Source organism: Hyla sarda, chromosome 2 (genome assembly GCF_029499605.1).
Source record: "Hyla sarda isolate aHylSar1 chromosome 2, aHylSar1.hap1, whole genome shotgun sequence".
Classification (NCBI taxonomy): Eukaryota; Metazoa; Chordata; class Amphibia; order Anura; family Hylidae; genus Hyla; species Hyla sarda.
The window spans coordinates 435,688,745-435,711,703 of record NC_079190.1 but is presented as its reverse complement, the minus strand read 5'-3'; the positions used below and the strand labels follow the sequence as shown (position 1 = coordinate 435,711,703).

At 44.5% G+C, this 22,959-nt stretch overlaps 2 protein-coding genes across 4 annotated transcripts in view; one reads left to right on the top strand and one right to left on the bottom strand.

Annotated features, from left to right (window-relative positions):
* Positions 1–1,485: 1,485 nt before the first annotated feature.
* The window catches only part of TTC19 (tetratricopeptide repeat domain 19), a 32,742-nt gene continuing 11,268 nt past the window's right edge, over positions 1,486–22,959 (bottom strand). Inside the window, exons 4-10 of one of the 2 annotated variants that reach the window (XM_056559152.1) lie at positions 18,105–18,143; positions 15,939–15,995; positions 11,926–11,987; positions 11,216–11,310; positions 10,912–11,066; positions 5,834–5,996; positions 1,486–4,299 (exon numbers count right to left, since the gene is read on the bottom strand). In XM_056559152.1, coding sequence (XP_056415127.1) covers positions 4,157–4,299; positions 5,834–5,996; positions 10,912–11,066; positions 11,216–11,310; positions 11,926–11,987; positions 15,939–15,995; positions 18,105–18,143 — 714 coding nt within the window. In that variant the 3' untranslated portion in view covers positions 1,486–4,156. The remainder of the gene's footprint in view (positions 4,300–5,833; positions 5,997–10,911; positions 11,067–11,215; positions 11,311–11,925; positions 11,988–15,938; positions 15,996–18,104; positions 18,144–22,959) is intronic. The other variant, XM_056559154.1, reaches the window with a different exon arrangement.
* ZSWIM7 (zinc finger SWIM-type containing 7) overlaps positions 11,257–22,959 on the top strand; it is a 151,092-nt gene continuing 139,389 nt past the window's right edge. The window contains exon 1 of one of the 2 annotated variants that reach the window (XM_056559158.1): positions 11,257–11,393. The gene's annotated coding sequence lies outside the window, so the exon portion shown is untranslated. The remainder of the gene's footprint in view (positions 11,394–22,959) is intronic. The other variant, XM_056559157.1, reaches the window with a different exon arrangement.

Sequence of the window (22,959 nt, the reverse complement as noted above, 5' to 3'; positions counted from 1 at the left end):
ATGGCAAGAAAATGTTAATTTAAAATCTTATTAAAATAAAGTAAAATATACAATTACATTGATGTGGTCTGAAATGGCAGGCGGTCCTCAACCCTAAGTGCAGTTGTGCACCTATGCTGGGGTGGAGGTCCTGCATTTGTGGACCACAATATAGGTTCACTACTGTGGTAGATGTAAACAATGACATTAACTAACCCTCAAAACTGATGTAAAATTGAGACATTAGCCAGTATATCCTTATATGAAGAACATATCTGAGCCCGCACACCAACGCCAAGGATGCTAAACTGGTAGTGGTACGGGCTACTACTTATCCAAAGTGTCACACACCAAGATTCACAAGGATACAGCGATTTACAAGATCCACGGCACCTGTCAATTAAACATAGGACAGTACGTGCCATCCATACCACGAGGACGCCGCTGGCTTTCCACTATTACTTGCAGGAGAACCGATGCAGTATCCACAGATTGAGCCCACTGCTGCCGCTGTAAGTTGAGATGGCCGAGTCTCTAACAGCGCACCCTCTGCCCCGGGAGCTGGGACCCGACTGATGATCAGGAGAATTCTTAAAGGGGTCCTCCCGTGGAAAACTTTTCTTTTTAAATCAACTGGTGCCAGAAAGTTAAACAGATTTGTAAATCACTTCTATTAATTTATATTAAAATCTTAATCCTTCCAATACATTTTATGGGCCGAATACTACAAAGGAAATGCTTTTCTTTTTGGAGTTCTCTAGTGTCACAACCACAGTGCTCTCTGCTGACCATTTTAGGAACTGTCCAGAGCAGCATATGTTTGCTATGGGGATTTTCTCCTGCTCTGGACAGTTCCAAAAATGGACAGCAGAGAGCACTGTGGTCGTGACATCAGAGAAATTCAAAAAGAAAAGCATTTCCTCTGTAGTATACAGCCCCTAAAAAGTACTGTAAGGGTAAAGATTTTTTTAATAGAAGTAATTTACAAATCTGTTTAACTTTCTGGCACCAGTTGATAAAAAAAAAAGTTTTCCATGGGAGTACCCCTTTAAGAGGTACCAACCATTCAATTTTCCCATGTGAGAAGCGCTTCCACTATTTACTATCTCCACTGCATATCTGTGAGACAGCCGTGTCTCCAGCAGCGCACCCACCGCTCAGGAAGCCGGGACCCGTCCGGTGACCAGCTCAGCACACATTAAGGTATAAACGTTGCTATTATTATACAACAAGTGATGTCACCATTAGCAACTAAGTTGAATATTGCCGCTGCATATTAATGAGACTGCTGTGTCTCTAGCAGCGCTCAGCGCAAAGAGCCTGGATTATAGCTTTACCCTAAGGATACAAATTGTTACATATATCTCTGCGTAGCTACAATCGAATTAATCGCTGCATCCTATTAGAGAAAACATTTACAGACAGTGTACCATACTTGGATTTAAAATATCTGGATTTAAAGCAAATGTGATCTGAGCATAATATTGCCATTATCAAGACACTTCCTTACATTATTTATCTGCTTTTATTCCATAGAACGTGTGGACACTTTTCCAATTGATTACAACTTTTTAAGTATTGATTTTTCATGTAATTGTATATTTTACTATATTTTAATAAGATTTACATTAACATTTTCTTGCCAGCCGTCACATGGGGGCAGGGCCGTGACGTCACAATGCTCCGGCCCCCGTGTTCGCCAGTACTCAGACCCGGAGCGAATGTGCTTCGGGGACTGATTCTGAAGGGGTGCTGCACGCAAGATCACGGGGGTCCCCAGCGGCAGGATCCTATCCTTTGGATAGGGGATAAGATGTCTTAGCGCCGGAGTACCCCTTTAACATCCTTCACCAAACACTGAAAAAAACTGCACTTATTTTGAGTAGAATTTTACCACAGAATTTCGTGTTGGAAATAAAAGTCTCATTGACTAATGTTTTTTTTCTAAGCAGATTTCGCCAAAAGAATTAACATGTTCTACTGCCAGAATTTAATTCCATGTCAGGAGTTCTGGTATGGAACTTCTGATGTGTGAAATGAGAAGCAGAATCCCATTGAGAACAATGGGAGGCTACTGCCAGTGAATTCTGAAGAAAGAAAGTTCATCAGCTCACCCCTATAGTTAGCCAGTTGTCTGCGCTCGGATAGGTGTGCCCAAAACACCTGACGATATAGTAAGAAGAAAAAAAGGAATCCAGCGCGGTCCTCGTGCAGTAGAAAATTGTTGCAAGTGAATTCTGGATTCTGGATTTTTTCCAAGTGGAATGTCCATAATGTGGTTGAGCCCTACAGGGGCTGACCGGTGATCCGTTTGTAAAAAAAAAAAAAAAAAAAAAACCCTTGTGTAAAAACTTGATACACATCCAAAAAACACTTATTTCGGGCAGAATGCAGTCCAATTCCTCATCTGTGCCTGCTCACTGCAATTACCATGATGTATTTCTCCATAAAGGTCTATTCGCATGGCGGAATTCTGCCTCAAATGAAAGCCCAATACACTTCTATGGGATTTCGCACTCCCAATGACACTTCGGAATTTCCGCCATCAATGGGAGTGCGGAATCCTATAGAAGTGTATTGGGCTTTCATTTGAGGTGGAATACTGCCATGTGAATAGACCCTAAGGGTTCTATTCACACGGCAGAATTTCCGCTCATCCGCCCTAATTTCGCTTGTGTGGATTTTGTGCTGAATTGGTGCGGCATCCAAGTGGAAATTCTGCAGAAGTGTGAATGGGAGTGTGGACTTCTATAGAAGTGTATTGGGCTTTTGTTTGAGGAGGAATTCTGCCATGTGAATAGACCCTAACAGTCTCCCAGCCCTGTGCAGTAGATCCCTCTCACTGTCCCCTTCCCCATCCACCTCATCCTCTGCACAGTACTTCCGAGCAGTCTGTTTACACTGCATTATAGCAGGCACCACAATCTAGCAGCTGCAGCTTCTTACTAAGGCTGAGACAGTTGACGTCAGCTCTTGGATAGTCAAGCCAAACCCTCAGAACACAGGAGAATGATCATATGTCATCTGTGAAATGTAGGGGGGTGGGTAACCAGGAGCTGACAACAAGGAAACCAGCTGAACTACAGAGCCCCCCGGGAGATGGAGAGCACATAGTGGCAGAGAAAAAGCTTATATATCAGCTAATTGCATAGGCAATCAGTTAAAAAATATTAAAATATTTTTGAAACATATTTTCTTGGACCAGACTACCCCTTTAAAAGTTTCTTCGTTTCAAAACTGTAAGAGCATTTGTCAGTCATCCATGCTTGTACATAAATGATATTAGATAAAGATGTGATGTGCAGCACAACTTTTACATCTTTTTAATGCTACAGAAATGACTGACATACACATAGAAAGTGTCTCATTTCCTGAAAAATGACAGCCTGTTAGGGATCATAACCCTAAACCTATACACACCTGTTTTATCTCCACTTGGTAGAGCATCACAGCTCCAGCCCTCCCCATAGCATTTGTGTACATCACTGCACTAATGGTGTCCATACACACATCACTGCAGCCAGTCACTGAGTGGTCTCAGGCTGTATATTGGTGTTGCCAGTGATTGGCTGCAGTGGTGATATTGGTATATGGGCACCTCATCACTACAGCATTGTAACAAAGCAGACAAGGAAGACAGGAGCAGTGGCCCAGTCCAGGACATGGACACAATAAAAAATAAGCTATACTTTTTGTTTCAATAAGATTCTGAGCACTGTGTAGTGTTTTCAATAAACCAGAGGTGTCAGCAGAGAGCAGTGTGGTCAGAGAGAAAACAACTACATAACTTCCTCTGTAGTATACAGCAGCTGATAAGTACAGGAAGGATTAAGACTTTTAAATAGAAGTAATTTACAAATCTGTTTAAAATGTTTTCCACGGAGAACCTCTTTAACCCCTTTTATGCAACACAGAAGGAACAAGCACACACAACTCAGTGGGAGCAGCAGTGAAGATCAATAAGTGGCTTCTTTATTGTTCAGAATACAAACAGATAAAACCACCATGGAGGCAGAAGGTGTAAATCTCTTTAGTCCTTCTTCCTTGATGTTAGCCTTATCGATGTATGTCTACTGAACAATAAAGAAATCTCCTAGTTAAGAAGAGCGTATTGAGCTAAAATGTCCCTTCCCACACAGTATACTATTTACTCCAAACTGTTGTAACTGTATACAAGTTATAAGTTCTGTTCTTGTTTCTTCTTCCTCCTAGCCAGTTCTGAGAGTCCCTCCTGGATATAGTAAATAGACCACGAGTCCTTCTTTTCTTCTGCCTTTGTTAATGCCTCTTTAAAGATCCGCTCCGCATCCACCAAATGCTCTGTAACAGGAGAATATCAGGTATACAAATGTACAATTAACAACACGGTAAAAAGGCACAGCTTTATGAATAGAAAGGTTTGCCACCACTAGGAGGTGCTATTTATCTTCTTTCTGGCCATTTCTTAGCTGTTCTCCTTTAAGACACAGCTATGATGCGTGAGCCATAAGCCCCACACACATTAGAAAAAAAGCTGCAGGTTTCACTTGCTGTATTTCCATCACAATGAAGCAGATTCAATTTATTTTAATGGTGCTAGCAAATGCCGAAAATGTATACATTTGCTTGCACTTTTCTGCATTTCCCACAGCATGATATACGCTGTGCTATGTGTGACTCTACCCATAGGTGCTTTTTCCATTTAAAAGTGCCAGGTGGAAACACAACCTTTTGCTGCAGTGAACAAAGTTTCTGGGATTTTGGCTCTGGGACCCTGCCAGCTGGCTCAGATGGGAGGTACCCTCTGAAGAGGAACTGTTGACGTTCCACCCCCCAATTTTTTCTTTATATAACCTCATATATTTGTGTGCCCTGATTCTCACTGTTTTTTTACTTTCTTGCTACTTCCCCCAATTCCTGAGACCATAGGTGTTTAACTAACTGGTTGACTATCCTTACATTTTAGTTAAGTGTCAGATGGGTTGGAAAAGTGAATGTTAGGCTCGGAGCAGCGTTCCAAACCACAATTCTTTAGTTTAGCATTCTCATCCTGTTTAGTAAACTAGTTCCCACCCGTTAGACAATTATTTAAAAGTACAGATAGTCAATCAGAAAGTAAAACCCCTATATTTAGGAAAGCAGAATAATATATACCGGTAAGCATCTTTGGAATCAGGGTACACGAGGCTACTAGGTGATATAAAATCCTTTTTTTGGACTGACCATAGGTTCCCTTTGACCCCCTAAAAACTGCCTATATGCCTTTTTACTGTGGCTCAGCAGTAATTGAACAGGCATCTTGTGAAGAGCAAGTTTTAAATAATGGGAAAGATCTTCTATGGGTCGAATACATATAAAGGAATTACAATAATTCCTTTTATGCATTTTTACATATTTCTTAAATAATATTTAAATTAACTGTCTGGTCTGTGCAATGCTTGTTCATATGATTGTGAGGTGTAGTAAGTAGTAAATACAACTCCCCTTCGTAGATAATCTCAATGGTACTGATAACTTACTGAATTTATCCACGGTCTTAGGGTAGGTTTACAAAAAAATATTGGAATTTTTTTTAAGACCATATTTTCATCAGTAAACAGCAAATAAAATGAAATACAATGTCTGTTTTAACATAAATATGAAAATACAGCCATAAATATGCTGATATTGGATCGGCATGTGTGTGTCAATCACCATCTTGTACATCAGTGTTTTCCAGACAGTCTGTCTCCAGCCATTGCAAAACAACAACTCCCAGAGCCCAGACAAAGGCATGTTGGGAGCTTTGCAACAGTTGGCAACACACTGTTTGGAAAACACTGTTGTACATACTGTGAATACATCTTATAACAAATAGCATAGGAATTTTATATACCTTGATGTAAAAGGATCATTGCCATGTTACCAAGTATAACATGCTGGTTAGGGTGCTCAGTCTTTTGTGCTGAATCAAGTGCTTGCTTTATATAGGTAAGAGCTTCATCAAAGCGGCCTTGAGCCTCCAGCACTGTAGCCAGGTCACTAAGTAGAGTCACAGTCTGCAGGACAAAACAGAGAGAATACAATGTATACTTTGTACCCTACAGCAAAAAAGGAGAAGTATCATGCTCAAAAATGTATCCCCTATCCGCAGGACCCCCAGTGATCTCCTGTACGGGGCCATGACTCTCTCCGAGACAGGGTGTGTTGAAGATAGGTGAGCTGAAGAAAGTAGAACGCTCCGTTCCCGGAGAGAGTCGGGGTGCCATACAGGAGATTGCAGAGGGTCCCAGTGGTCAGATATGGGATAAATTTTTGGGCATGACATATCTCCTTTAAGGACCGTTTTAGAGCAAATATAGGAAAACGATTTACATGACTGTAAGGAGATAAAGCACATCAATCTGCCTGAGACAAAAACTGTATAAGCCAGGTTCACACTTTGTTTCCAGTACAATATAAAGTATTGACATAAAGCAAATGTACTTGGGTACCCCTATAAGCAATGCATGGCAACAGGCTTGCCTTATCAATACATACTCCGTTTAGTAATGCCCCTCTCTGATCCTCGCGCCACTCCTACGTTGGCTATCTGCATCCGTTCTTGTGATGGGGGTTCCCAGCAGTCATAACCCTACCGATTATACACTAATTACCTGTCGACAGGATAGGTGATGAGCGCAGTTCATGGGAGAACCCCTTTAGGTGCAGGTCACAGCACCTCTGTGACTTTCACCCAACTCCACAATAGGAGTTTTGGATGGAAAAATGCCACAGGTGTACTGCTCTTTTCATTCACATTCATGGGAATCATGGACGCGGCTGAGTGCAGCTTGCTTGTCTGTCTATGTAAACATCTAGAAGTGAATGGAGAATGCGATGTACATATGTGGCCAGGACTCCTTTCATGCCCTTTCTGTATGCAGCATCCAGAAGACACCTTAACAGGCAGGGTGAAGGTGGGGAAATGCCATTCTGGAGATAGGTGTGGGTCCCAATGATGAACCTTTACCAGAAAAATGTTCACAGTAAAACTTTGATTTAATCCCTTAAAGGGAATCAATCATCAGATTTTACCCTATTGATTGATGGGCCGCGTCATCACTCTGCTTCGTCTGTTCAGTGAGCGGAACAGTGACGTGGCCCATCAATCAAGCGGAGGGGGCGTCGCTCCCGGCCGAAGAACGGGAGAAGATGACAAGAGCTCCCCGCCCAGGTGACTACTTACAGCGGCGGCGGTGACTAGTTTATAACTTCATATCTTCACCATCCCTGGGGGCAGGAGCGTCCCCCGGGAATGGCGAAAATAAAGATTTTACCCTATATAACGCTTTGCCAAGCGTTATATAGGGTAAAATCTGATGATTGGTTCCCTTTAAAGAATAACTAACTCAGGCTATGTTCCCTAACTACTACTAACCCCCGCCCTTAAAAATGTTTTAAGAGCTTTAAAAATCTTACCTGTTTCTTGCTCACATAGTGTCTGCTGTGGGGACTGCTTCCCCCCCTTACTTTGGTGAGGAGAGCAGGGTGGGGGGTTGCGAGTGAGCCCGTTTTGCAGAGCCCTGCTTGTCCTCAGCGCACAGAGCCCTGCTTGTCCTCAGCGCACAGAGCCCTGCTTGTCCTCAGCGCACAGAGCCCTGCTTGTCCTCAGCGCACAGAGCCCTGCTTGTCCTCAGCGCACAGAGCCCTGCTTGTCCTCAGCGCACAGAGCCCTGCTTGTCCTCAGCGCACAGAGCCCTGCTTGTCCTCAGCGCACAGAGCCCTGCTTGTCCTCAGCGCACAGAGCCCTGCTTGTCCTCAGCGCACAGAGCCCTGCTTGTCCTCAGCGCACAGAGCCCTGCTTGTCCTCAGCGCACAGAGCCCTGCTTGTCCTCAGCGCACAGAGCCCTGCTTGTCCTCAGCGCACAGAGCCCTGCTTGTCCTCAGCGCACAGAGCCCTGCTTGTCCTCAGCGCACAGAGCCCTGCTTGTCCTCAGCGCACAGAGCCCTGCTTGTCCTCAGCGCACAGAGCCCTGCTTGTCCTCAGCGCACAGAGCCCTGCTTGTCCTCAGCGCACAGAGCCCTGCTTGTCCTCAGCGCACAGAGCCCTGCTTGTCCTCAGCGCACAGAGCCCTGCTTGTCCTCACTGCACAGAGCCCTGCTTGTCCTCACTGCACAGAGCCCTGCTTGTCCTCACTGCACAGAGCCCTGCTTGTCCTCACTGCACAGAGCCCTGCTTGTCCTCACTGCACAGAGCCCTGCTTGTCCTCACTGCACAGAGCCCTGCTTGTCCTCACTGCACAGAGCCCTGCTTGTCCTCACTGCACAGAGCCCTGCTTGTCCTCACTGCACAGAGCCCTGCTTGTCCTCACTGCACAGAGCCCTGCTTGTCCTCAGTGCACAGAGCCCTGCTTGTCCTCAGTGCACAGAGCCCTGCTTGTCCTCACTGCACAGAGCCCTGCTTGTCCTCACTGCACAGAGCCCTGCTTGTCCTCACTGCACAGAGCCCTGCTTGTCCTCACTGCACAGAGCCCTGCTTGTCCTCACTGCACAGAGCCCTGCTTGTCCTCACTGCACAGAGCCCTGCTTGTCCTCACTGCACAGAGCCCTGCTTGTCCTCACTGCACAGAGCCCTGCTTGTCCTCACTGCACAGAGCCCTGCTTGTCCTCAGTGCACAGAGCCCTGCTTGTCCTCAGTGCACAGAGCCCTGCTTGTCCTCAGTGCACAGAGCCCTGCTTGTCCTCAGTGCACAGAGCCCTGCTTGTCCTCAGTGCACAGAGCCCTGCTTGTCCTCAGTGCACAGAGCCCTGCTTGTCCTCAGTGCACAGAGCCCTGCTTGTCCTCAGTGCACAGAGCCCTGCTTGTCCTCAGTGCACAGAGCCCTGCTTGTCCTCAGTGCACAGAGCCCTGCTTGTCCTCAGTGCACAGAGCCCTGCTTGTCCTCAGTGCACAGAGCCCTGCTTGTCCTCAGTGCACAGGGCCCTGCTTGTCCTCAGTGCACAGGGCCCTGCTTGTCCTCAGTGTACAGGGCCCTGCTTGTCCTCAGTGTACAGGGCCCTGCTTGTCCTCAGTGTACAGGGCCCTGCTTGTCCTCAGTGTACAGGGCCCTGCTTGTCCTCAGTGTACAGAGCCCTGCGGGGTATGTGAATGAGTCTGATTGACAGGCGGGGAGCTGCACTGAGCTCGTCACATGCTCAGCCAGCGCTCTGTGATTTCGGACTCACTGCCAAGCATGAGTCTGAAATCAATGGAAAAGCTTGTGGCCAGGGACTCCTAGTGGCCACATTTTCAAAATGAAAATACCCCTAAAAGGAAGTTGTTTTTTTTCTATAATATCCCATTAGAAAGTTGTTCTATTTACAATCAGCTATAACATATAAAAAAAATAATAATTCATGAAAGGTACTCTTTAAGCCTAGAGCTGGGCGATATGACCAAAAATGTATATCATGGTATTTTTGTAAGTTATGGCGGTTCCACAGTATTTAACGGTATTCCCTCCCCCCCCCCCCCATCATGTGACCCATGGGCGCTGCTTCTCTAACCCCCCCCCCTGGGTTTATCAGCCCAGCACTTTGCTGTCCCCCATTGGGGAACTAATCATCTTACCCGCAAGCACCGCTCTCCTCGTCCTCATGTGAGTTGCAGGCCGCCGGCGCTGGAACTCTGTACTGTACTACACATTCCTGTGCCCGGGCTGCAAAAATAAACTTTAACTTACCTTGCCTGCCAGCTCCTTACATGACAGTGCGCTCAGCCTCTCACCGGCCGAGGCGGGACATCGCTGCGGCCAGTGATAGGCTGACGGCTCTGTGACGTTCCCATCCCCAGCGTGAGGCCGTTACCGAAGCAACGGGGGAGCGTAGGAAGGTAAGTTAAAGTTTATTTTGTTTATTTTTGCAGCCCAGGCACAAGGAATATGTAGTACAGTACAGAGTTCCAGCACCAGCGGCCCGCAACTCACAGGAGGACGAAGAGAGCAGCGCTTGCGGGTGACATATGATTAGTTCCCCGATGGGGGGGACAGCGCAGTGCTGGGCTGATAATTCATTTGGGGGGGGGGGGAATGGGAGAGAAGCAGAACAGCGCCCGCGGGTCACATATGATTAGTTCCCCGATGTGGGGACAGCACGCTGTGGCTGATAATTCATTCATTCATTTGAGGGGGGGGGGGGGGGGGGGCCTAACGGGTATTGCGGTATGGGAAAAATTCATGTCTGACAGGAAAAAAAATTCGGTATTCGATATGAACCGGTATACCACCCAGCACTATTTAAGCCAATTTTAATTTGTGAATTTTTTTTTTTCTCCTCTCCTTTTCAACACTTATCCACGGAAAGTGGATAAATGTCTAATTGCGAGGGGTCCGTTAGCTGGAAACCCCACCATCTCTGTACTGGACCCCAGCTACTTAAATGTCCTCGGAGCAGAGGGGTCCCCAACTTCCTTGATAAACACAAGTGACAGCCTGTTCGGCCAATCAAAAGCTAAAGCAATGTCCTGCATGAGCTGATGACTGACTGAGTGGGCTGTCACGTGCAGTTGTCCAGGAAGGTGGGGCCAGAGTGTGCTGAGGATGTGTAAGTAGCCAGGGTCCAGTACAAGAGATGGCAGGGTCAGACCCACCCTCGATCAGACGTTTATCCCGTTTCTCTTAATTATCCAGGACGTACAGGTACACCCTTTGTTGTCTAGGGGTTAAAGCGTTGCTGTCACAAAAAGCTACTTTTGACATGTTACTCATGTTATGTTACTTATTACATGTTATGTTACTTATTAAAGTTGGTAATTCCATCGAGTCTCACTCCTGAGACCCACTGCAGTTGTGAGATATAGACTTTTCCAAATATGTATATAAAGAAGGGAAAATGCAATATCAATGTAAAAGGGCAAAATGTGAGGTGTAACTGAACTGCTGGAATAACAAATACACATAAAAATAAAGGTGTGAATATTGACTCATATTAGCTCTCCAGTGGTTTTGTATTCACCTGTGGGTGCAGTTCTCCTTGTTCCTCTCTACAGATCTGTAGGGCCCTCTCATACATGGTCTGGGCATGAAAGAGCTGTGAGTTGGCTACTAAGTAGCGTGCATAAGAATCCAGACATAAGCCTAAAAGAAGCCTCGTGTTTGTCCTTTCTTCTGCTGTACAAGCAAATAAGATGTTTTAATGTTCAAACAAACAATTCTGATTTACAATAAATCAATAGAAGAATTTAGGATATTCACTGTTACTGCAGGGAGTATACTTCTTACCATACTATAATAAAATCATGTACATAAGTCAATCTCACCTGTCTTGATCTCCTCAGACAAATCTTTTTCCTTTTCAATCTTTTCATTTAGAGTTATAATGCAGAACTGGAATCCAGCTACTGCTAAATCTTCCCTACAGAAAATATTTCAATCAGTGAGAACAATTGTGGACCTGTCAGATGAAAACACCTTCCTAGGCATCCACTACTATCAGAGGTAATTTGGCATTAAAGAGTCTAGTTTTTATTTCTGGATGTAGTTTATCGTTCATTACATAGTGACAGCTTTACCAGTGACAACAGAGATCAGGGGGTTCTGCTGTGGTGTTTGTATGGATGACTCTGCTGATGTGGATTGTTCAGATATTTAAAAAAAAAAAAAAAAATCTCTAATGTTTGTGAGGTTAATGTACACGTTTGTCCAACTTTTACTAACACAGTACATTTCAGTCATGTTAAAAATTTTGGTTGAAAATGGTGGTAAGTGAATAAAGGCAGCTGCCATTCCCAGCACAGTTGAGCATCCGGTGTCATTGTGCAGGATAAACTTGTGTGTGGGGAGCCATGCTAAAACAGCGGTGTAGACCCTACATTTTCACAATTTGTAGGTCTTACGTCCATCGATCATTGAGTGATAGTGATATGCCATTATTTTATAAGATGGATAAACCCCTTTTAACAGACCTCAGCACAAACATTGGTAAAATACTGAAATGTGGCTGTAAAGGAGTATGCAAAGAGTGACTTACTGTTTAAGGGCAGCGCAGATACTGGCGAGTTTTAAAGAAATCTCAATAAATGAATTGTCATCCTGTGAGAACAACAACAATGATGATGCAATATTTGACATAATAATCATTTGAACAGCAAAAGGGAAAATCAAGTCAAGTAAAACGTATACTGGTATGTTGGATCCATCGGTCGTATTCCATAAAGGTTAACATTTTTAATTTATGCTGGGGGGAGCAGATCCTGCCCTTGTAGTCCGTTGCTATGGGCTATGAGTTGTGTAAACTCCATATGTAGTGCGCCTTGAATACCTCAAGGCAGCATTAAGGTGCACATGTGAGGCCGGCAACTACATCAGCCAGACTTATAGCCTGCCTCCCTCCTCCCATTGTATGTGTGCTCAGCCACACTGGAGGGTATCTGGGGGGAGGCTGTATAAAATGTATAAATGTATGAAACCCCAGCATAAAATGCATACAATGGGGGATGCCTGCAGCAAACTACAAGTGCCACAATAGAATCCTACACCAGATAGACAGTGTGGATGTGTAACAATTAGAATAATACAGGAATTTAGGTGCAATACTGTGGTAGATGTAAACAATGACATTGGCCAACCCTCAACACTGATGTTAAAATTGAGACATTCGCCAGTATATCCTTGTATGAAGGACATACCTGAGCCAGCACACCAACACCAAGGTTTCTCAAATGGCACGGGACCTAACACTAAACCTACCTGTGCGTGATAAGCAAAACCAGGGGCCAGTGGGCAATTACGGCAGCATTAGGTCAATTCACAGAGTCCTCCCAGGTACCCTCCAGCGTGGCTGAGAACACATACAATGGGAGGAGGGAGGCAGACTATAAGTCCCACCTAAGTTGGCTGATGCAGTTGCCGGCCTCACAAGTGCACCTTAAAGGAAATCTGTCATCAGAATCACCGGCACTAAACCTGTTACACAGGCTTGTAGTGCGGGTGATCCTGATTAAAACGCTACTTACCTGGTTAAAAATGGTTCAGCGGTTCTTCAGATATCTATATCTTTATTTTTCTGTTATTCCCTGCATTGGGACTCAGTGGGAGGTCTTATCATCTCGGACTCGGCCACACGTCATTCTAGCTGGGCGGAGCTGCCGCCCGGCTCATGAATATTCATGAACTTATCCTGGTAATCTAACTCCTTTTTCTAGGTCTGGTGGGGAGGGCCGCGCATGCGCCGCGTTCCGTACACCCGGAAGCGGCGTTCTCCCCCCGGCTTTTCACTCATGCAGCCCGTCTTCTTACTTGTATTGGGCCGCAGCTCGAGTGAAGCCGGGGGGAGTACGCCGCTTCCGGGTGTACGGAATGCGGCGCATGCGCGGCCCTCCCCACCAGACCTAGAAAAAGGAGTTAGACTACAAGGATAAGTTCATAAATATTCATGACCCGGGCGGCCGCTCCGCCCAGCTAGAATGACGTGTGGCCGAGTACGAGATGATAAGACCTCCCACTGAGTCCCAATGCAGGGAATAACAGAAAAATAAAGATATAGATATCTGAAGAACCGCTGAACCATTTTTAACCAGGTAAGAAGCGTTTTAATCAGGATTACCCGCACTACAAGCCTGTGTAACAGGTTTAGTGCGGGTGATTCTGATGACAGATTTCCTTTAATGCTGCCTTGAGGTAGTATAAATTTAACCCCTTAACGACAATGGACGTAAATGTACGTCATGGTGACGTGGTACTTAACGCACCATGACATACATTTACGCGTCGCCATGATCGCGAGCACCGGAGCGGTGCTCGCGTCATGCGCGGCAGGTCCCGGCTGCTATCAGCAGCCAGGGAACCGCCGGTAATGGCGGACATCTGCGATCGCGTGGATGTCCGCCATTAATCCCCTCAGATGCTGTGATCAATACAGATCACGGCATCTGCGATACTTTGAATGGATGATCGGATCGCCTGCAGCACTGCAGCAGCAATCAGATCATCCAGCATGGCGGCCGGAGGTCCCCTCACCTGGCTCCGGCCGTCTCCCGGGGTCTTCTGCTCTAAGATCGAGCAGACCAGAGCAGAAGATCACCGATAATACTGATCACTGCTATGTCCTATACATAGCACTGAACAGTATTAGCAATCAAATGATTGCTATGAATAGTCCCCTATGGGGACATAAAAAGTGTAAAAAAAAAAAAAAAAGGAAAAAAAATTTAAAATAAAAAAGTAAAACCTTTTTAAAAATCCCCTCCCCCAATAAAAAGTGAAACGTCCGGTTTTCCCATTTTACCCCCCAAAAAGCGTGTGTAAAAGTCTGAACTATTAAAATATGTTGTAAATTATCCCGTACACTGAACTACGTAAACGTTAAATTTTTTTTTTTTTTTAAGTCCAAAATTGCTGCTTTTTTGTCACATTTTATTCCAAATTTTTTTTTATAAAAAATGTATTAAAAGTTAAACCTAAGCAAAAGTGGTACTGATAAAAACTAAAGATCATGGCACAAAAAATGAGCCCTCATATCACCCCATATACGGAAAAATTAGAAAGTTATAGGTGGTCACAATAGGGCAATTTCAAACATACTAATTTTGTTAAAATGGTTTGAGATTTTTTTTTAAGCGGTACAATTATAGAAAAGCATATCACATGGGTATCATTTTAATCGTATTGACCCACAGAATAAAGAAAACAAGTCGTTTTTACTGGAAAGTGTACAGTGTGAAAACAAAACCTTCCAAAATTTGCTAAATTGCGATTTTCTTTTCAATTTTCCCACATAAATAATTTTTGTTTGGTTGTGCCGTACATTTTATGGTAAAATAAGTGATGTAATTACAAAGTACAATTGGTGATGCAAAAAAACAAGCCCTCATATGGGTCTGTGGATGGAAATATAACAGAGTTATAATTTTTAGAAGGCGAGGAGGAAAAAACGAAAATGCTAAAATAAAATTGGTCTGGTCCTTAAGGGGTTAAAGCAACACTGAAAACGTGGTCTCAAATGGCTGGAGGTGCTCAACCCCAAATGCAGTTGTACAATTGTGCATTTATACTGGGGGAGCAGATCCTGCCCTTGTAGTCCATTGCTATGCATTTTATACGCATTTTATGCTGGGGATTGCCCCTAGCAACAGACTACAAGGGCAGGATCTGCTGCCCCAGTATAAATACACAATTGTACAACTGCATTCGGGGTTGAGCACATCCAGCATTTTGAGACCACGTTTTCAGTGTTGCTTTAAATTTATACTCGGAGGTGTGTAAACTCCATATGTAGTGCACCTTGAATACCTCAAGGCAGCATTAAGGTGCACATGTGAGGCCGGCAACTACACCAACTTATGTGGGGCTTATAGTCTGCCTCCCTCCTCCCATTGTATGTGTGCTCAGCCACACTGGAGGGTATCTGGGGGGAGGCTGTAAGTCGGCCTAATGGTGCCGTAATTGCCCACTGGCCCCTGGTTTTGCTTATCACGCACAGGTAGGTTTAGTGTTAGGTCCCGTGCCATTTGAGAAACCTTGGCGTTGGTGTGCGAGCTCAGGTATGTCCTTCATACAAGGATATACTGGCTAATGTCTAATTTTTAACATCAGCGTTGAGGGTTAGCCAATGTCATTGTATACATCTACCACAGTAGTGCGCCTAAATTCCTGTATTAACATTTTTAAACAAAATAAACTTCACATCATAGACATTAAATGGGGTATTCCCCTCTCTCAACCACTGGATAGAGAATGACAAGCTGATCAGTGAAGGTTTAACCACTAGGATCCCCAAACAATAAAGAAACTGAAGGGATCCCCACTGATCAGCTTGTTATGCCCTATCCTGTTGATAGGGGATATCATTTGGGGATGAGAATACCCCTTTAATCAGGCATAGAACAAAATCATAGGACACTTAAAAAAAAAAAAAAAAAACACACGGCAGGTGCATACAGTAAAGAAAAAAAACCACGCAGTAAACAGGTTATGAATCAGTGGAGGTTCCTCCTTTAAGCTTTCAGTTATGTTAGTGCTGACAATCGTAAAAACAGCATTTACCTCTTTGACGCCTCCATCAATCATGTATACCAATGTGGTCTTAAATAACTTCTCTGCCTATTTTTCAAAAGTAAAAAATAGGTTAGTTGATGGCTTTAAAATGGATCTGTCACAAGGGTATAAGAACCTCTTTAAACATCTGGACCCACTGATCAATATGCCATAAATGTCTGCTCGAGGTGGGTCCCACCTCTGGGACATGTACCTATCTCTAGAACAAGTGTTCTCCAGATTTCCCCCCTGGAATGCTTGCGACCTGCAATTTGCATAACTCCTATTGAATTGGCGGTTGAATTGCCAGTGTAGCGCCCAAAATCAATGAGAGTTAAGCAAATGGAATAGAATAGCCTGCTTAGTTTTAAATGAAAACTGTCATAAGTAATACAAATTAATATGTTATAGATAAGCCTATTTTAATTACCTTTCTAATATACTACTTAATAAAATTTTGTAACTTTATATGTTAAATTAACCCCTGAAAGTTTGGCCACCAGGTGTCCTCCTTCTGGTCCTGCATGCCGGCCTGCTAGCAGAATGTCTCCTGCAGCAGTCTGGCATATAGACAAAAGTCAGGAAATGCAGGTGGGACCTCAGCTTAGCACAGTGTATAGAGTTCAGAGAGCTTAGCCAATCATAGTCCATCTCACACTGAACTGTGCTGTGTGTAGCAGAGTGAGGCAGGAAATTCTCCCCTGTATAGCTTCAGATGATGTCACGCCTGCTGAGGAACGCCCCTTCCCAGTCTGTGAATTTGACTGAGCAGAAGATACAGAGCAAAATCAAGGTAGAAAACTTAAAAATAATAAAAAAAATAAAGGCAAGAAGGTGGTTTATCATGATGAGGGAGTGAACTGGGAGGATTTATCAAAACAATTTAACATATTGTTTTCTATGCTTGTATGACATTTTAAAAAAAAAAAGGTTAATAAAAACATTTTTTTTAAACTACAAAAAAAATACATTTTCAAACAATTCTGGAACATCTTTCTTATAGCTATCTGTTGTGCTATCCCTCTGTTATTCTTACTGGTATGACCAATGAGTGCCACACTATCTTTTTCTATATAGTTTTTTTGTATGAAGACCTACGGCTGAAGTAAAGTGTACATTTTTTAACTCAAGTTTTGTTGTCCAAGTGCTATTTTTACTGAACTGTGTGAGGCTGGGTTCACACTACGTTTTGTCCCATACGGGAGGGCATACAGCAGGGGGGAGCTAAAAGCTCGCGCTCCCGTATGTCACCGTATGCGCTCCCGTATGTCATTCATTTCAATGAGCCGACCGGAGTGAAACGTTCGGTCCGGTCGGCTCATTTTTGCGCCGTATGCGCTTTTACAACCGGACCTAAAACCGTGGTTGACCGGTAAATACGGTAACCGTGTATAAGAAAATAATCGCCCAGTGCTTATTCGCTGATGCAGTCTACAGCATAGGATGAACTTCTTCTTCCCCCACCGGAGCTTCGTGAAGAAGTTCATCCTATGCTGTAGACTGCATCAGCGAATAAGCACTGGGAGATTATGTTCTTATACACTGTTACCGTATTTAAAAGTTTTTTGTATGAAGACTTACGGCTGAAGTAAAGTGTACATTTTTTAACTCAAGTTTTGTTGTACGAGAACTATTTTTACTGAACACTCATTTTCTGCAGCACATTTTGAAGAAGTTACATTATCCGCACAAAAAGTGTTGAAACTCAAAGATGCACATCCAAAACCAAACATAATAGGAGGTAAAAAAAAGTTTAAATCTGTGCCAGAAATCCCAGGCTACCCTTCCTCATTTCTGTTGCATATTTTACGATATATTGTCTCAAGTCACATGCAAGTCTATGGGACTATAGGCAACTCACTGTATCCTGATGGCTGCAATCTCGAGCCGTCACGCCCCCTCCATAGACTTGCATTGAGGGGGCGGGGTGTGCCATCATGAGGGGTGAGGCTATGACGTCACAAGCTCCCGGTGCCGACACCAGCATTCGGAACAGTTTGTTCCAAAGGCTGAGCAGCGGAGTACCCCTTTAAACAGATATCCTGCAGCTGGAGCATGATTGCAGTTATGGTGTCATATAGTATCAACCAACAAGGCACTTTTTTGTCATTGACAGAGGGATAAAGCTGAACAATTTGTTCGCCTGTGAAAAAGGAAGATTCAGTCTATACTCACATTTTCATACTCGCCTTTCAGGAATGCCAAGTTTGCCATCTGAAAAAAAAAAGAGACAAATAATCATTGATTCATATAACAGAGGTGGAGAGATCCCAGGAATGCAATGTGCCTGTCAATTTTATATGATATGTGAATGGTAGTGCTAACTCTCTGGCTACAAAAAAACAACTTGTTCTAAAGTCTACATTAGTTTATAACATATGGATAACTCACTAGGGCCCCGGCACTGTGTCAGGTCAGGGGTGCTGCTATGCTGGAAAAGTCCCGAATGTGCACCTGTGCCTTACCTAGTGCGGTAGCCCCTTCATTTTATGTATCATATACACCCAAATAGCCAGGCCACCGCTAATCAAACACTTATGGCATACGTCAGCAATTGTCTATGGTTAGAAGGCCCCTTTAACGCAACTTTAAGGGGTTATCCCAATTTAGGGGATAATGCACTGATCAGTGTGGGGGCAATTGCTGGAAACCCCACTGATCTCAAGAACATTGTTCAATTCTGCCCTGAGTAAATGCTCAGCCATCACTCGCCAATGTTTGGAAGTCGCACAAAGAATCACTGGAGCAGCAATCAAGGATATGTGTTGCTGCTCCATTCACTTAGGATACAAGAGAGCTCTATTATTAGGGGGGGGGGGGTCTCATTCTTTCATGGCAAAAGATGTTTAACCTGCAGCCCTCCAGTTGTTGCAAAACTACAACTCCCAGCATGCCCAGTCAGCCATTGGCTGTCTTGTCTGCGCATGCTGGGAGTTGTAGTTTTGTAACAGATGGAGGGCAGCAGGTTGAGCAACATACAGTCATGGCCGTAAATATTGGCACCCCTGAAATTTTTCAAGAAAATTAAGTATTTCTCACAGAAATTGATTGCAGTAACACATGTTTTGCTATACACATGTTTATTCCCTTTGTGTGTATTGGAACTAAACCAAAAAAGGGAGAAAAAAAAAGCTAATTGGACATAATGTCCCACCAAACTCCAAAAATGGGCTGGACAAAATTATTGGCACCCTTAACTTAATATTTGGTTGCACACCCTTTGGAAAAAAATTACTGAAATCAGTCGCTTCCTATAACCATCAATAAGCTTCTTACACCTCTCAGCCGGAATGTTGGACCACTCTTCCTTTGCAAACTGCTCTAGGTCTCTCTTATTGGAAGGGCGCCTTTTCCCAACAGCAATTTTAAGATCTCTCCACAGGTGTTTAATGAGATTTAGATCTGGACTCATTGCTGGCCACTTCAGAACTCTCCAGTGCTTTGTTGCCATCCATTTCTGGGAGCTTTTTGATGTATATTTGGGGTCATTGTCCTGCTGGAAGACCCAAGATCTTGGACGCAAACCCAGCTTTCTGACACTGGACTGTACAGTGCTACACAAAATCCGTTGGTAATCCGCAGATTTCATGATGCCTTGCACACATTCAAGGCACCCAGTGCCAGAGACCGCAAAACAACCCCAAAACATAATTGAGCCTCCACCATATTTCACTGTAGGTACAGTGTTCTTTTCTTTGTAGGCCTCATTCCGTTTTCGGTAAACAGTAGAATGATGTGCTCTATCTTGGTCTCATCTGTCCACAAGACGTTTTCCCAGAAAGATTTTGGCTTACTCAAGTTCATTTTGGCAAAATGTAGTCTTGCTTTTTTATGTCTATGTGTCAGCAGTGGGGTCCTCCTAGGTCTCCGGCCATAGTGTTTCATTTAATTTAAATGTCGATGAATAGTTTGCGCTGACACTCCCTAAGCCTGCAGGACAGCTTGAATATCTATGGAACTTGTTTTGGGCTGCTTATCCACTATCCGGACTATCCTGCGTTGACACCTTTCATCAATTTTACTTTTCCGTCCACGCCCATGGAGATTAGCTACAGTGCCATTGTAACATTTGCGCTCTGGCCGGACACGCCGGCCGTGAGTGCTCTTTGCTCATGTCCCGGTGGGGCTGGGATTCGCTTTGCGGGACGCGCCCGCATGCGAATCCCAGCTGTCTCTCACCTTCCTCATCTTCCACCTCTCCGTGTCCTCGCAGCCTCCTAGGGCACACGCGTGCCACAGCTCTTACTCTTAAAAGGGCCAGTGCTCATTTAATCATTTAATTAAAGTGTCTACACCTGCACCCTGTCCTTAAATATCAGCCCCTCCCTTGCTTCCCTGCCGGATCTTTGGTTACCTTGTGCCATAGTGAAAGTCCTGTGTCCCCGTTACCGTGTACCTGTTCCTTGCCAGGGGTAGCGACCTGTGTGCCGCCTGCTACAGCAGAACATCCCACTTTGCGGTGGGCTATGGTCTTGCGGCAGCTCCCTGGCATGGCTCACGTCATCCTCCACACAGGCCCAGAGGATCCACCACCTGCCGTGACCTGTTACAGTAAGATCCGGCCGTGGATCCCGCTGGGGTGCCTTTGCCAGATGTCTCAGATCTTTCCACCATCGTGGCTCAGCAGTCGCAGGAGTTAGCCCGTAAGGCGCAACAACTGAATCAACTCTCAGCCATGATGCAACAGCTTCTTGCCGCCCAGCAGCAACAACAGCAACAGCAGCAGCCACCTGTTCCTGAGCCTCCTTCTGTGTCTGCAGCTTCTCCTGGGACCAAGCTTCGTTTGTCCTTGCCTTCTAAGTATGACGGAGATCCCAAGCTGTGTAGAGGCTTTGTGACAGTGTTCTATCCATCTATAACTCATGGCGGATCTGTTCCCGACGGTGCGTGCTAAAGTGGCGTTTGTGTTCAGTCTACTGTCTGAAAAAACTTTGGCCTGGGCTACTCCTCTCTGGGATCGTAGAGATCCAGTCTCCTTGAATCTGTCAGCCTTCCTTGCAGAATTCTGCAATGCATTTGAAGAACCCGCGCAAGCCTCCTCTGCCGAGATGGCTCTACTGGACCTCTGCCAAGGGAACTCCTCCGTTGGCGACTAGGCGGTTCAGTTCCGCACTCTTGCCTCTGAACTTTCTTGGAACAACGAAGCCTTGTGTGCTACCTTTAAAAAAGGACTTTCCTCTAAAATCAAGGATGCTCTCGCTGCACGAGATTCTCCGGCTAACCTAAGCGAACGTATCCATTTAGCCACTGGAACTGATGTGCGTTTTACCACGAGGCAGGAGGAACGTCCTTTGGATAAAGAACCTGCCCGAACACGTCGTTATCCTCATCTGGCCCCTGTGTTCCAACATCCACCCCTACTCTCTACTTTGCCTCTTCCCGAAAAGGCTATGAAAGTGGACCATTTTCACTTAATGTAGCAGGAAAAATCCCGTTGACGCAATGAGAACTTTTGCCTATATTGTGCCAGTCCGGAGCACTTTCTCAAAGACTGTTCTACACGTCCTCCGCGTTCGGGAGAACGCTCTCAACTTGGAGAAGTAGGAGTGGCTTCTCTAGATGTTAAAAAGTAGCTTCCACCATCCTTTTTTTTTATTTTTATTTTATTTTTTTTTCCCTGCCTATTGCCCATCTATCCCTAACTCCCTCAATGCCTTTAAATTTTTTTTTTTACTATATTAAAAATGCCTTTTTGTCTGCCTGGTAGTGTGCTCACTTACCAGGCAGACTTCCCCAGCAGGCGCGACGTCACTTATTCCTGCAGGGGCCAACTTCTGCCCTTAGTTCACCTATACAGTATACCTCCAGCTGTTTCACCACTACAACTCCCAGCTTCCCCTGATATCTATTGGCCAGGGCATGCTGGGAGTTGTAGTGGCGAAACAACTGGAGGCACTGTGGTGAAGACAGTATCTGTGTTACGACGATGGCCGCAGCTGCCGCACATCCCGCTCCCTGCCGCGCAACCTGCTCTCCCCCCTCTGCAGGGCAGTCCTAGCGCAGCACTGGCGCATGAAATTACACCTTTATTATTAACATTTGACCGCTAAGCGGTCACTAAGATCCTAAATTTCCCACCCAATATAAAACTTAACGTTTAATGAGCCAAGATTAAAATAACCTCACACATATTGATCCATAGTGCATTGATTGGCATGACACTGCATGCTATAGAAGTGAATTGAAAAAATAGACTGTGGCTGCAGTCCACAGTCTATAGTGTGAGACAATTAAAAATCTAACACATTGCCCGCCCGCCCGACGTTTCGCCACAGGCTGTGGCTTTATCAAGGGCTAAGAGGCAAATTACAGGAGATCACATTCCCTCCAGGTACTCTTATAGCTAGTTTGGATGTGGAATCTCTCTATACAAACATCCAACATGAACAGGGACTTCATGCTGTACAACATTTCCTAACTACTAAAGGTCTTCAGTACACAGCACACAACAAATTTGTTTTGACCTTATTACGTTTTCTACTTACTCACAATTTTTTCCTTTTTGATAGACACTTTTATTTTCAGTTGAAGGGCACTGCTATGGGCACTCCCTGTGCACCGAATTATTCTAATTTATTCTTAGGGTGGTGGGAAGACACTCACGTTTTCTCTGACACTTTTCAAGAGTTTAATTCTCACATTTTATTTTGGGGTCGTTATATAGATGACATATTGATTTTTTGGGACAGCACTACACAATTATTTCAATCCTTCGTCCAAGCACTTAACACTAATCATATTAATATGCACTTTACTTCTGAAATTCACGATAAATTTCTTCATTTTCTTGACCTCACTATCACTATTGATTCACTTGGTCACATTCACACTTCTATATATCGTAAACCTACGTCAACCAATAGTTTTCTTAATTGGAAGAGTTATCACCCCGTACCATTGAAGAAAGGTATCCCAATCAGTCAATATCTACGAGCCAAAAGGAATTGCTCTGATCCTCTTAAATTTCAAGAAGAATGTGATCTCCTGTATAGACGCTTCACCAATAGAGGTTATCCCAAGAAAGTCCTTC